Raw genomic sequence first — 14,356 nt, 5'->3', positions numbered from 1 at the left:
ATATATTATATTAATTGTATTCAAGATGAATCATTCTCTTTCAAGAAATCATTTCAAGAACCAATAACCAATTTGATTTATTTTTCTATAGATTTTTAATCTATTTTTTCTTTTGATAAAATAAACCTTTTTAAGACAGTTGAACAAGTTTAATTCTAATATCTCTGTTGTCTACGGTGCTGTACCATTTTTACCACATCGCAGACAATTCCATGGAACTTTAGAGGATGATGATAGCTACCATTGGGACAGTGAGAATTTTACTTGGAGTAACTAAGAGTAGCATGTTTGAAGGGGTAATAAGAAGTTTAATGCATGGATTGGTGCATGCTTCCGGTGGCCCTTTAAATGCCTGCATGTAAGTGGACATTTGGCTCTCGAGAAGTGAGGTTACGAAAAGTTCAATCTCTTTCTTGTGTGTGAGAGAGAGAGAGAGAGAGAGAGAGAGAGAAAGAAAGACAGCTACCATTCCAACTCCAAACATCTGCACAAGCTAGCATGTGATATGAAGGTGAGGGATGCCCACTGTCACAACCCTCACAGTCACAATCCTGAGCGATACATGGCCTTCTCCCTGAGCAGTCAGCACAGCAAGTGCGTAGGACTCTCAAGAGTCGCCTCAACTCTTAGCCAGCAAAATAGATGAGTTGCCAAATCCCTTATTCGAAGTGTGGGTTCATGTGTCATGTAACCTGGCCTCAGGGCAGGGAGGCCCCTCTTGTGTTAAGGCACTTGATGGAGCACCTTGCTTGGTACACTCAACTGGAAGGTGGCAGTACTATCAGTGTCCCCCTTCTGCTTCCAAAGCCAATCCTCCCTCACATCCCTCATCTTTGTGTTTCCTGTTAGCTGCTTTCCCCTTCTCATCTATTATTGAGAGAGAGAGAGATGACCCACCACGATGGTGGGGGTGTAAATTGAGCTGGAAAGGTGGCATGCCGCAAAGTCACACAAGCGACAGTGCTACTGAGAGTTCACTTTTGGCTCTTCCTAGCCTTTGGCATCAATCAGTTTCGGCAACCAATCTTTGTTTCATCAACATCGCCATATCCAACATGATTTCAGATGACTTGCCAGGTTTTGTACAGCTCGCTGGAGCTGAATCCCTCGCACTTGAACGAATGTAGAGTTCTCGTAAGAACCAGGATTTGTTCGCCGTCGAATACATACTCTGAGAGCTTCATAAAAGCTAGACGATAGAGCTTATCTACAAGTGGACACAAATAATTATGTGATCCCAACACCATTGCTCACTGGGGGACTCCTTTGTCACTCAAAGGTCACACGACAAACCCTAGCAGGAACCGCAGCCGTAAGTAGCAGATGACCCCTCCACGGCTGCTACTAGTCAAACAAGCATACAACTCGCACATGACTACGGGCCACAAAGTCCTCAAAGGCAAGTAGCTGTTGCAGCAGCATTGTGATGAGGAAGACGCCTTGTTTCCCATTGTGTTTCCACGAAAACATGGAAGTCCATGTGACCTAACAAGAAATGGCAGCCGACCTGCTTGAATCAAGCCATGCAAGACGCATCCTTCGCTGGTTTAATGATTGAGGACGCGTGTCGACGAAGAGTACGAATCCAACAGAGTGATTCCTCGGAGAGTTACCGATTCACATCTGAGGTCATAGTGATTTCTACTTCTTTTGCAATAAATACATTCGCCTACTAAGGATTCCTTCTCTCAGTCTCTCAACACCAACTCAGCAGTTGCTAAAGCACAAGCTTATAATGTATCTACAGTGAACTAAGTTTAGGGAGAATCTTCCAAGGGTTGTAGCACTTGTAGTGTTACCATCTTCTTTCTTTCCAGTCTAAGAACTAGAGCTTCATGTTTTGTTTCACATGGTCAAAATTTTAGGCAATGGCAGCTCACAGATTTAGGAGAAGAAGGGTGTTTGGGTGGTCACATGTGACTTGTCTCACATTACTAGAAATGGATTTGTGAACATGTAACATGTGAGATTTCATGGCTCAATAGATAGCTCAGAGGTTTCTTCTTTTTCTTCTGGAATAGATGGTCTCATCGTGTACTCATTTGGAGCACAGATTGATTCACGTTGATGGCCACCATAAGGTTTTCACCTCTGTTGATTTCAAGTGCATCATCTCATCCTCTAAGCACTCCTAAAAACAGACATCTTCACACACATGATTGGAACAACCATTGGTGTATCTTCCTTTGTTTGACAGCTGAATCCAACTAGGATTTAGCTTTATCCTATTTTGATCTCTATCCATAAGTTTTCATTCTCTCATGCAAATCTATGTAGCTAAACACATCTTAGTAATCCTCCAAAATGACTACTACTCTGTAGGCTGCTCTTTTAAGTGGCCTAACTGCTGAATATTCCCTAAAGTTCTTCAGCCCCACATCTATGATTGGAGCTGCCATTGATTGTATGACAGTTGAATCCAGTTAAGATTCGGCTCCATCTGCAAGCATCACAACCTGCAGCTTTCAGTGCCTCACCAGACTCACTTGCCATAATAATGGAGCGTTAGCTGATGAAGTGTAGTTGCATTAGAATGTTGTATAATCTTGTGGACAACTATGATCAGGACAATTATGGTTCTATAATTGCGGTATTTATATTCCATCCTAATGGTTTTGTTACTTACTCATGCATCACAACACATAAGCTTCCTGACAACATGAACTACATTTTGGATGCAGAACGAAATAATTGTAGCTCTCTAATAAGCTAATTCGTGTGAGAAGAATGGGATGGTCCAACCTTAATTAAGAATGGCCTGAGAACAGTGCTGCCTTCTGTGCCAGCTTGGTGGAGGACTAGTCTGAAGTTGAATGCCACGTGGCCAGGAGCAAGATCACCTGGATGCATTAAGTTGATGGGGGGCCCCCAGCAGGGCTTCGTCGGGAAGACGGGGTTCACGAGAGAGCGGCTGCCACGTCGGTCCATCCCGTGAACGCTGTTCGACGACGCGCAGGCACACCAGATCGTCGGAGCCGTCGCCGCCCCAACTCCCCATCCCTTTCGTGGTGGAAGTTGGAGGACGGCCACCACAACTTTGAGGCCTCCTCCGATAGCCCAATAGGAACAGCAGTACACCGCTTCTAGCCAATCACGAGCCCCCAAGTCTCTAACCAGGACGCGTTGGCCAATCAACAGCCATAGGATACGGAGGGCCCCACCGCTGGCATATCAATCCCTGAAAGAAGATTACGTGGAGGCTTCTTTTTGCAGCAGTATGATCTGCAGAGTAACTTATGTATAAAAATTAACATTGCTATACAACAACGAAAAATATAAAGATTATATATATATATATATATATATATATATATATATATATATATATATATATATATATATATATATATATGTGTGTGTGTGTGTGTGTGTGTACAAATAATAAAAAAATAGATGGCAGGAATCTTGTGGACTAAGCCATGTTCCATAAATACGCTCCTCCAAGAACATTATTCTATGCAAAAAAATATTGTACATCAAGTTAGTATTTTTCGTATACCATCGTCGCCATTTGTTGAGCCAAGTAGGCCCCATCTCTTCAACCCAAAATAGGCTGCGGCTCGAGTTACTCTTGAATTTATCCCGTCATCACGGCCAATCGCGGATGATCAACAGAACCAACGGCCACGATCAGTGCTTTTCTTGGTAGTTATGGGTATTAATTGCGGATAGAGACGGGTTTGGGAGATCTGGTCACCGCTTTTGGCCAGATCTCCTTTCAAACCCGTGAGATGGTGTGGTTACCGTGAGTGAGCATAATCACTCTCCTTTTGCGTTTTTCCTATTCTTTTTGCTGCTCCTGCACTGTGGTATAGAAGGGAGGCATATTTGCCAGCGAGGAAGTTGAAGGATCGAAGCTTTCTCTGAAAGGGAAAGGAGGGTCGAGAGGCAGTCAAAGCTGCGATCTTTTTCCCCTCTCCCTCACCCTTCATCGGGTTTAAATGGGCGGTCGTTGCATCTGATCTCGTCCTTAAGAAGCCTCCCCGGCTCAGACCAGGGAAAGCTGAGATCTTTGAGGTGGGAGAGGAGGGAGGAAGGTGATGCTGCAATGGCCGCGGGCTCACCTACTCTGACTGCGGAGAAGAAGCGCTGGTGGCTGAGCAACAAGAAGGTGAGTGCTGTGCCGCAGTATGGTGTTTATTTAACTCTCGTTTTGGTCTTCTGAGTGCTCTTTCTACGCCGAGCAATGAACCTGGTGGTGCTGCAATGGCAGCGAGCATCCTCCTCTGTTTCATTTGGCTTGAGCTTTAGCCTTTCTCTTCTATTCTCTGCCAATTTTCCCATGAAGTAGAATAGATCAACTCAGAGACTTGTTTTCCTTCTCTGTGCTTCGAGTTCAAGAGGAACCCCATGCAACAAAATCTAATCTTCGTCGTCTTTGCCGCGACTCCTTAGGTGGTCGATAAGTACCTTCGAGAAGCCCGTGTGCTCATATCGACGCAAGAGCAGTCCAATGTGTCCGCGGCAGTGGGCCTCCTCGACGCCGCCCTCGCCATCTCCCCGCGCCACGAGGCCGCGCTCGAGCTCAGGGCCCGTTCCCTCCTCTTCCTCCGCCGCTTCCGCGAGGTGGCCGACATGCTCCAGGATTACATCCCGAGCTTCAAGGTAGGCAGCGGCGGCGGTGGGGATGACGACTCGTCCTCCTCGCTCGGTGGCGCCGGCGACCACTCCTCCGTCGCTTCCTCCGCGCCGATCAGCCGCGAGCGCGTTAAACTGCTCTCCCCCGCCCGCGAGAGGTCCGACGGCGACCGCTCCTTCCGGTGCTTCTCGGTCTCCGAACTCAAGCGCCGGCTCGTGGCCGGCCTCTCCAAGAGCTCCGACAGGGAAGGCCAGTGGAGGTACGTTTACGACTCGATTAGGCTTTTAATTAGGGGATATTTTGACCCTTTTCTCCTCTAATAAAAACAAAACCAGCCGCAAATTGGAGAAATTTGAGGCTAATCTGGTAATTTCATGCTCCCCATTAGAAACCGTCTTCGTCCCCACCGGCATGCAAACTTTGGCTGTCGTCCGGTTTAATCAAATTGAACCGGTCAATTAAACTGAACCGTTGGCTTCTCTACATCGGTTTTCTGTAACGGTCACCGCTGCTTGTGCTCACCGCTCGCGCGATGCTGGCTCTCAGGTATTTGGTGCTCGGTCAAGCTTGTTGCCACCTCGGGATGATGGAGGACGCCATGGTACTCCTCCAAATCGGCCGGCGCCTCGCCTCAGCCGCCTTCCGCCGCGAGTCCGTTTGCTGGTCGGACGATAGCTTCATCTCCATCGCCGGTGAGGAGGACGGCACGGCTGCCCCGCTGCCGTCGGTGTCGGAGACCGCCTCCCAGCTCCTCTCTCACATCAAGCTCGTCCTGCGCCGCCGAGCCGCCGCGATGGCCGCACTTGACGCCGGGCTCCCGGCTGAGGCCGTTCGCCATTTCTCCAAGGTCCTCGACAGCCGCCGCGGCCTTCCCGGCAGCTTCGCCGCCGGCTGCCTCATCGGCCGCGCCGCCGCTTACCGCGCCACCGGCCGCCTCGCGGATGCCATCGCCGACTGCAACCGCGCCCTCGCCCTCTACCCGTCCTTTATCGCCGCCCTCCGTTCCCGCGCCGACCTCTTCGAGGCGGTTCGCGCCCTCGCGGACTGCCTCCATGACCTTGAGCACTTGAAGCTCCTCTACGATGCCATCCTCCGTGATCGCAAGCTCCCCGGCCCGCCATGGCGGCCCCATCGTGACGTCCGGTACCGCGACATTCCCGCCAACCTCCGGGCGCTAACTGCGCGGATCCAGCAGCTACGTGGCCGCATCGCGGGCGGCGAGGGGAACGACGTGGACTACTACGCGCTGATCGGTGTTCGACGCGGGTGCTCGCGGAAGGAGTTGGAGCGCGCGCACCTGTTGTTGACGCTGAAGCATAAGCCGGAGAAGGCGGTGGGTTTCGTGGACCGATTGGAGTTCTTAGACGACCACCGGGATCTCGACGCAATCCGGGATCAGGCGAGGATGTCCGCGTCGATCCTGCACAGGATGTTGCAGAAGGGGTACGCTAACATCATGGTGGCGGTGATGGACGAGGAAGCGGCAGTGAAGCAGAGAGCGAAGGAGGCGGCGGCCGCCACAGCCGCCGCCGCAGCAATTCAAGTCGCAGCAGCGAAGACGGCAGACAAGCCCAGAGCTGATAGGAATGCTGGGGGGAAGGAATGCTGCAAGGGGTCAGAGAAGGCGGCAGCCGCAGTGTTCCAAGGGGTGTTCTGCCGTGACATGGCAGTGGTTGGCAGCATGCTGTCGCACAGGGCAATCCCGGTGAAGTATGAGGCGTTGAGTTGCTGATGAATGGGGAATGGGGATTCGAACTCGCTGTCTATTAGTATCACTGTACAGTTTGCACAAACTTAATCTTGAACGCTATATCACTGCCTCCTTCCATTAATTTGGTTGCCAGCAATCCATATTGCTCTTTTCAGATTCAAATGTGAAACTATATGGTCTAAGAAAAGGAAGTCGAGAGGGGTATCATCTTCCAGTGAACGTAGTTTCCCTGCAGCTTACGTTTAAGAGTTAGCTTAATGAGAGCAATCGCTCAACTCACTGGCACACAAAACCCAACACAGAAAAAGTATTCACGGCAGCGCAGTGTTCTTCTGCATCCATGCATGAACGTGTGCCCTTTTGCATCAGTAGCCGAGCTGTAGTCCTCCGAACACTGCTGCACTGCCAAACTATCCCATCCTTTCGCCACTGCAACCTTTTGTTTCTTCACCACAGTGCATTGATGTGCGGCATTCATCCTTTACGAGTCTTATCCATTCTCTCGCTCCCCAAACAACAGCACATGAGAGGGAGACTCGTCTTTACGTGTCATCCCCATTTTTATTGGCTTGCTTGCGGAGAGGAGATATGTCATGGTGTTCCACGCTCCTCTTTCAGGTTAAACAATTCAACTTCACAGGCGTCAATCCAACCTGAACGGAGCAAACTTCGTGTTGTTTCCAAACCTGATCGAGACAGTGCGACAGGCAATTCTACAGTGGGAGGAGAGGACTTGATGTGGCAACCATCTTATGCAGAGCTCTAACGAGGCTGACAAATCTGCCATTTGATGAACTCATTAAAGATCAGCTTCGAGTTCGCAACTTGCAGTTTCTCTCCCTTCATTCTGCACAGCTCGAGAATATATGACTGCTTTACAGGTTGCAGTGCTTTGGTATCTGACTTGTGGTGTACGAACAGCAAAGTAATGAACCTCAAAATAAGAGAAGATGATTTGTTTAACAGCATGACATTCTTATATACATAAACGTCTCTGTGCATCTAATCGAGGACACTAAACAACATGTCTCTCCATCACTCCAATCTCCCTTGTCAGGAAGAAGAAATAGTACAATATGTTCATCCAATCTTATTTACTGTGCGTAGCTTTGAAACTTGTTCTTTTCTTGAAGATAAGAATCGAAAGTGTAAATGAATCGACCGAGTCGTAGATCTGATAAAGTGAGGTGATGATTAGAGGTGCTTCGCTAAGACCCATATGGTGTTGGAATCAGAGGGGGGAGAAGAACACTACGAAGGAGTGATGATGACGATGCCCTGTCACGTGATGCACGGACGTGATGAGTGGTGATGGCAGGCATGTGGAAAGGAGGAGTAAAGGGCGTAGTTTAAAGTGGCATGATGGGCGGCACGTGCGGAGAGGTCAGAGTCCACATGGCCGTCGCACGCTTTCGAAGCGAGGAGGAGTACATCGCACGTGTGAGACAGAGTAAAAGAAAGGGATCCAAATTTGGGGAGAAATTGAAGGTGGATTCATGCTTGAGGGTGAGACAACAAATCTAATATTTGGATCCTAAGCAATCAATTGGTGTAAATTATTCTCATTATAAAATTCCAAACCAATTTGATTAAAGAAATGGAAAAGATATGATTGTGAAGGTGTCAAATTAACCATGTAATGGTGGGAGGAATTTGGAAGTCTTGTGAAGCAACATCTATCTTAATTATCACTTCATTGCTCCTCTCAATCCCATGTTTGACGAGGGAAGAAGAAACTGAGAATAGCAAGCAAAGGATGGCAACATAAGTTACACTTATTTCCCACCAAACCCTATTTGGCACTCCAAGATTTGCATGATTTGGAGCTCAGGAGGACCTAATGATCATCACCATCATGCTATCCCCAGCTTGCCAATGTAAGCATAACTTGCAGAAACTTGTGGGGAAATGGTTTGGTTGGATCAGTAACCAAAGAACATGGCAGCAAAAAGACTGTAAAATACTTCAACCAAATAGCTGCTGTTGGTTTGATCCAATCCTCCCTTTGCATGAGATCAGCTATAAGTCTGCTCACTGGTAATGATCTGAGATCCTCAAGGATCTGCTTCCATGGCTTCCGCTGCTCTCCTCAAGCCTTGGTGCCTTTTCTTGGCTCTGCTTTGCTTGTCTACTTCTTGCTGCAACTCAGGTGCATGCATGACTCTCTCTCTCTCTCTGTCGATTGTGTTGACTTGGTGGAAGAACTAATTACTTCTACCCTTTGGCAGAAGAAAGCACTGTGGGGACGGTAGGAATGGCGATGCGATGCTTCGTTGATCATCACGTAAGTATGTGTCGTTCATGCATGCACCATTTGAACGGAGCTGAAGTGATCTCACATGAACTGAGATGATTTCTCGACGACATTTGAAGATCTACGTCGGCTGCCAAGAGTCGTACAGGCTGAACGGAGGAGGGAGGGTCGACGTGCCCACGGGAGCGGCCGACGTGTTCTGCGACGGGCCGTGCCTCGTGGAGACGAAGCTCGCGCTCGATTGCGTGGAGAGGACGCTGCATGGCTTCATATTCTTGAACGGTGCGTCGGTCATGGACGTCAGGTTCGCCCTCGACGTCGGCTGTGGCCACACCAGCAGAAGAGGTGAGAAAGGGGGCTGGATCGCGCCTCGTTTGCGTACGATCGGTCGTCGGTGTGAGCAATCGATGAGTTATCTTGTTCTTGATGTTGTCGCAGGGGACTTCAGCATGATGAATCATGAAAGAGGTGATCCTGAGACGCGTGTTCCTGAGACGCGTGTTGATGATTACGATCAGGGAAGCAAGACGAGGATCCCAGTTTACTTGATGATACTGCTGACTTCTGTTCTACTTCTTCGGAGCATCTGATGCCGTCATTATCTTGGGAAAGAAGGTTCTGATGGCATGGCATATGAACGATAACAAGTAATTTGGGGGCAAATGATATGATATTATATATATATAATGTATATTTTATTTTATAAATGGTAAAAGGTGATCTTTGACCTTAAATGGAAGGATTGTTGGACGACAATTTACATTAAATGGAACAGATGCTACTGTGAAAGAGAAAATTAGTATGCATAGCCCATATCAAAATGATATGGATTCAACTCCTGTAGTTTCTGATCTTATCCTGGCAAGTTTCAGACAGGCATATATAATTCCAGCCCATGAAAAGTAGGCAAAAGGCTTACTTAGCATTCAGATGAATATGATCCCTCTAATTTCAAATTGATGGCAAAAGTTGAGAAAAGAAAATCCATGAAATAAATGATCACAAAAAGATGCCTGCATTAGAAAAACATTTCTTTGAATCGAGAGTAGTAGCAAGCTACATGCAGTAGTAAGAAATTAGATAAATATGCTGAAGTAGTCTTCCACTATGAATAGGCTCCATAGTGTGAGTGAACAATCACTCTGAAAAATATTTTATCTAAATAATCACTCCATATCGTAAAATCTGTCTATGCAGATATAATACTAACGTTAAGAACATAATACACTTTATGCTCCTCTCTCTCCCAATGGTAACAATTTAAACGTACAGGTTTTATTTTTAAAACCCCGCCATAGATATCAGGCCCACAAGAAACAGCAAGAATGGTGCTGCTGCCTGAGCACGCTCGTTGTCGTCGTCGGTGTTCTTTAAACATTCGTGCTGCCGCCTGACAGAAAAAAATCATGCCTCATACTATGTCATCGAAGATGGTGGACAGAACAAGCCCCTGTACAAATTCACTCCTTCGAGCTCTCTCTTTCTGATCCTTGTCAGATAGAGACGGTTCGACCCTGGAGGCATGACACACAAGTTAGACCTGGTAAACCATTGCATAGCAGATACACCATCTTCCATGCTTCATATGTAATTGAGTGATGCACACATACAGTAATTAAAGCCACTCAAAAGCACAATAGTGGATTGAAAAGCATCAAAAATCACCCAAATGAGTAGACGTTCAAGATGGATGGAAGATTAAGTTTAGACCTACCAAAATTAGAAAAAAGAATATCAGTGTTTCTGTTTGAGAATATCCCCACTATTTTTCTGGTTAAATCATATGTAATTGTTTTGAGCATTAGACAATCTTGAAAAATCCACATATTTCACTAGACATATATCAACGAGGACAAAATAATTGTAACTACATAGGCTTTGACAGCTATTGTCCACTGTGTGATCGTTGTGTAAGACTTCTTAAAATATCTTGCAGAGTTGTAAAGGAATATTTCAGATATATTTGAGAGTCTATTTTCTACTCAATAAATAAGCCACGAACCAATCAATTTGAGGAAAAAATTGCATACTTTCTCTTAGGCGAAAGCAATATTGAGCTATAACTTGCAATCTGTCGATAGCCTACATTTGTCCATCCTCTTCTTTATAGCACTCGTTACTCGTGAGAAAGAGAGCTTTATTGTGTCATTTGAGTGTTTTCATACTTGTAAGATTTGTGAGTTTTTCTTGTAAAAGGTTTCCTATTGGGACCAAGAATAGCATGTTCCGCTTGATCTTGACAATGAAGAAGACATGGTTGTGCTGTTGTGCAGTTTTCTTGGTCTCACTTGGAGATGTAATGTGTCAAAGACTTGGTCTTGCCCATGAAAAAGACTGAATAGTAGACACCCATGAGGACCTCAAAGTGAAAAGGAAGAATAAAGTAGATGTATGTCACAGTTGTAAATGAACCACAATAAATCGTATTTGTACCCTATCACACACTCTTTCACTCCTCTAATTTTCAATGCAGCATTGGATTTGCAATCAAATTGATACTTTTGAATGCAACTTGGTTTTGATTGAATCCATAGTTCTCCAAATTGGATTAAATTTTCAAATTTATTGGATATCCTAATTCAAACTCCAAGGTTTACATGATCCTAGCAACAACATGAAGTCACCATGTCCCAATTAGTTGACTGTATGAATCTTTATTTCCATCGAGCTTTAGTCAAAATAAGATCTACATTTTCTTTTAATGTTTCTATGAAATTCTCTTATGTCTCCCTTCAGTCTCTTCTTGAACCAAGAATATTAATTGATTCATTTTATCAAATCAGAGTATCCATAGGTTGCTGCTACATGGTTTAAACTTTAAAGTTGTCATGCCATATTGCTCAAAAGGAAAACAAAGAAATAAAATGATCGAGGCAAAACAAGTAGGAATTGCAAAAATAACAAGGCGATGTGCAATGTTCCAACATCATATGAAGATCAGATATGCACCATGCAATGTGAAACTTAAAGAAAAAACATCATACCTTTCAACCACTTCTTTATCTGAACTCTTGCTGACAAGGCTTCCTTCATCAAAAGATTCTGGTTGTGCATCTTTTGATGGCTCATCCAAAGGCAACGTGTAAATTAGTGATGATATAAATGGATCAGGTGCCGCAGCAGATGGAGGAGCCATGTAGGAAGATCCCCCTAAAAGAGCCTGCAGATTGCCTTCTCTCAGGTCTTTCCTCAACAAAGAAAGCATGGTATGGGATGCAGCTGATCCTCTGCGGTATTTCCTCCTACGTTGCATGTAATTTCTAATTAAGGAATTCAAGATGTATGAAGTAAGCACCAATTTCAGCAGAAGACTAGAGAAATAGTATGCGTTTCAAAATTCCCAAAAATTTGCATAAGATTTTTCGCTCAAGCCTTTAACAATCATGAACATTCAGAAGAGAATAAAAAGGATATCTTGAAGAAGCTTCCATGCTGCGTTGTTAAGTGTCCAACCAAGTCAAGCCCAACACGAGCTGCACAAACAGGACATACCTGCAAAAGTAACACATCCAACCTTGAGCATAATAAGACATCAATCGATGTGTACTTAACAAATGCAACAATAACAAAATGGGGAGGAAATTTCTGCCAACTAACTTCACTCACTATTCACATGAACTAAAAATTCAATAAAATACAGAAAATTGTTGGCAGCTTAAAAGATTAAAAAACTATAACTCCTCATGAGCCACTAGTTCAAAGCTATAACAAATTCCTGGTCCTTGATGAACAATGACTGCAAGACCATTTGCCAGTTTGAAAGGAGTTAAAATTTTACTCTTCTATTCCCAAAATGCTGTTTTCAGACTACATATAATATTAATCTCAATTTGTAAGAGTGCATGCAATTATGTGCTACATATCTATAATCACATGCAACATAACTATGCAATGAAATTAGGGCAACTACATATTTGGAGTCAAACAGTTTGAAATAGATCTGTAAACCATTCAGGAACATAGACAAACTAGATAATATAGTGGTGTCATCCATGTGAAAAGGCATTTTCAGGCATAAAAGTTTAAGAGAAAGGAAAAGAAAAAGTGCAAAACAAATAAATTCTCTTCAAAATTGAGGAAAGTCCTATTTTTTCCTCTGGGATCAAAATGCTACTAAGATAGGCACCAGTCACTAAGTTCCCCTCCTAGGTGTAAAAAAATGGTGAACCCAGTGCTCTAGCTAGTGTGGGGATTTGTGAAGGAAAAATATATGCACTCTTACCCTTACAAAAAGAAATATATGCACTCTTACCCTTACAAAAAGGAAAGGTTGTTCCCATGATCCGAACCCTAGTCACCAAGATTGGAGATGAGAAACTTTACCATCGTACCAACTACCAAGCTCACCTTCTTAATTCCCCTCCTTGAGAAAAAAATCTTATGAGATCAACGCATCCATTGTTTTCTTAATTTCAACAGCAGCAAAAGAAGCAACATCTTACTACGTAATCCAAAGACTTCTTCAGGCAACTATGCTTGAGTTCAGATATAGATGTTTTAACCAATTTCAAACACAACAAAGAAGTATTGGATGTCCATTAAAAGCTTATGCCTGGAAAAGAAACTCAAATTCTCTATTAATGTTAAGAATAAGCACACTAAGTGTCCTATCCCATGGCCGCTCAGGTAATAAAAAAGACGTATATCAGCATGTAAGAAGACTAAAGACTGACAAATGAAAGAGAGAGAGAGAGAGAGAGAGAGAGAGCTTTTTTGGTTAAACAAAATGCTCCAAATTCGATTAAAATCCAACACAACTTCCTATATCTTCAAAATAATATATTTGGACCAAAAAAATCAAATCTAATAAATGAAAAACAAGGGGAACACCTAAGAAGTTCAAATGATTACCGGGATAGACAATTCCAGATATAATCTAAGATTCTCATCTAAAAATATCTTCATACGGACATCACAGAAGGATAAGATGATTGAATTGTAATCAAATATAGCTTTATCATGTGTTACCCCATTTTTTATCAGAAAAGATCATACCCCATTCTTAGCCTCCACGGGGTGCTCATCATCGATGTGGCAGCAGAGCCCGACAATATCGAAGTCCTCAGAGCAGAAGGGGCAGGGAAACTCCGCGCTGGTGTCATCCTCGCCTCCGTCTAACTCCTCGAATCCAAGATACAGATCTACCGAACGAAACAACCAATCAGAAAATCCCACTCATGAATCAGGGCAGGGATCACAAGCCCCTTCCCCTGTCGAAAAACCCCCCACCTCTCAAGCCGCGAAGACTGGGATCCCGAGACGCGTCGGCGTATCGCGACTGCAGCGCGGATTGGTGGCGCTTCGACGCGGCCGCGGAGAATCGGCCCCACGCATCGGATTCCATGATCGATCGCTTCCAAAATTTCCTTGCCCCCGGGTATCTGATGCCGATTGCTCCACCGCGAACCCCAATCGAAGCCCCACCACACCGCGAAAAGGGTTGAGAGAGAGAGAGAGAGAGAGAGGGGCGGGGGGAAGGTTGAAGAAGGAGAGAAAGAGAGAGGGGTGGAGATAAAAACGGCAAAGGCCACCGACTTCGTTGGCTTAGCACTTCGAATCGCATTTCCGAAAACGGACTTCGCCTGCCATCAGAATAACGAAAACGCCATTCCGAGAGACCTGTCACGAACGAGTACTTCCTTCGCGTACCCGTCTCTCCACCACCAGCTAACCCACAGGCGACAAGGAGTTGACCACCAGTCCGGGGCCCACCAACACCGGCCACTTCTCTTGCAGACGCGCGTGGGGACAAACGTGGCTAGGTTGGATGGTTCTGCCTCATCCGCGCGTACAGGTGCGAGCGCGTGAATCA

The 14,356-nt window shown here is 45.3% G+C and overlaps 3 protein-coding genes across 3 annotated transcripts; 2 read left to right on the top strand and 1 right to left on the bottom strand.

The window, feature by feature from the left end:
* The first annotated feature begins 3,836 nt into the window (after positions 1–3,836).
* LOC103971973 (uncharacterized) lies at positions 3,837–6,435 on the top strand. The gene is made up of 3 exons (XM_009386143.3): positions 3,837–4,111; positions 4,396–4,838; positions 5,126–6,435. Exons 1-3 carry the CDS (start codon positions 4,049–4,051, stop codon positions 6,309–6,311), a joined length of 1,692 nt encoding a protein of 563 aa, XP_009384418.2. The 5' UTR covers positions 3,837–4,048; the 3' UTR covers positions 6,312–6,435.
* A 1,875-nt stretch (positions 6,436–8,310) lies between these two features.
* On the top strand, positions 8,311–9,547 carry LOC135626717 (uncharacterized). Its single transcript, XM_065132261.1, has 4 exons — positions 8,311–8,439; positions 8,519–8,574; positions 8,664–8,889; positions 8,983–9,547. Exons 1-4 carry the CDS (start codon positions 8,361–8,363, stop codon positions 9,132–9,134), a joined length of 513 nt encoding a protein of 170 aa, XP_064988333.1. The 5' UTR covers positions 8,311–8,360; the 3' UTR covers positions 9,135–9,547.
* Positions 9,548–9,562: 15 nt separating this feature from the next.
* On the bottom strand, positions 9,563–14,046 carry LOC135626716 (protein DEHYDRATION-INDUCED 19 homolog 2-like). The gene is made up of 5 exons (XM_065132260.1): positions 13,774–14,046; positions 13,540–13,685; positions 11,959–12,036; positions 11,529–11,797; positions 9,563–10,058 (listed from the first exon to the last, which is right to left on the bottom strand). Exons 1-5 carry the CDS (start codon positions 13,886–13,888, stop codon positions 9,956–9,958), a joined length of 711 nt encoding a protein of 236 aa, XP_064988332.1. The 5' UTR covers positions 13,889–14,046; the 3' UTR covers positions 9,563–9,955.
* Between the last annotated feature and the right edge of the window lie 310 nt (positions 14,047–14,356).

The sequence above is a fragment of the Musa acuminata genome, chromosome BXJ2-11 (assembly GCF_036884655.1).
Source record: "Musa acuminata AAA Group cultivar baxijiao chromosome BXJ2-11, Cavendish_Baxijiao_AAA, whole genome shotgun sequence".
In the NCBI taxonomy this organism is placed as follows: domain Eukaryota; kingdom Viridiplantae; phylum Streptophyta; class Magnoliopsida; order Zingiberales; family Musaceae; genus Musa; species Musa acuminata.
This window is presented reverse-complemented; position numbering and strand designations above follow the sequence as displayed.

Coding starts and splice junctions, on each gene's coding strand:
- LOC103971973 (XM_009386143.3), top strand. CDS start 4,049: ATGGCCGCGGGCTCACCTACTCTGACTGCGGAGAAGAAGCGCTGGTGG. Junction 4,112..4,395: donor GGTGGCTGAGCAACAAGAAG/GTGAGTGCTGTG, acceptor GCGACTCCTTAG/GTGGTCGATAAGTACCTTCG. Junction 4,839..5,125: donor GACAGGGAAGGCCAGTGGAG/GTACGTTTACGA, acceptor GCTGGCTCTCAG/GTATTTGGTGCTCGGTCAAG.
- LOC135626717 (XM_065132261.1), top strand. CDS start 8,361: ATGGCTTCCGCTGCTCTCCTCAAGCCTTGGTGCCTTTTCTTGGCTCTG. Junction 8,575..8,663: donor GATGCTTCGTTGATCATCAC/GTAAGTATGTGT, acceptor CGACATTTGAAG/ATCTACGTCGGCTGCCAAGA. Junction 8,890..8,982: donor TGGCCACACCAGCAGAAGAG/GTGAGAAAGGGG, acceptor ATGTTGTCGCAG/GGGACTTCAGCATGATGAAT.
- LOC135626716 (XM_065132260.1), bottom strand. CDS start 13,888: ATGGAATCCGATGCGTGGGGCCGATTCTCCGCGGCCGCGTCGAAGCGC. Junction 13,686..13,773: donor CAGTCTTCGCGGCTTGAGAG/GTGGGGGGTTTT, acceptor TTCGTTCGGTAG/ATCTGTATCTTGGATTCGAG. Junction 10,059..11,528: donor GATAAAGAAGTGGTTGAAAG/GTATGATGTTTT, acceptor TCATGCCTCCAG/GGTCGAACCGTCTCTATCTG.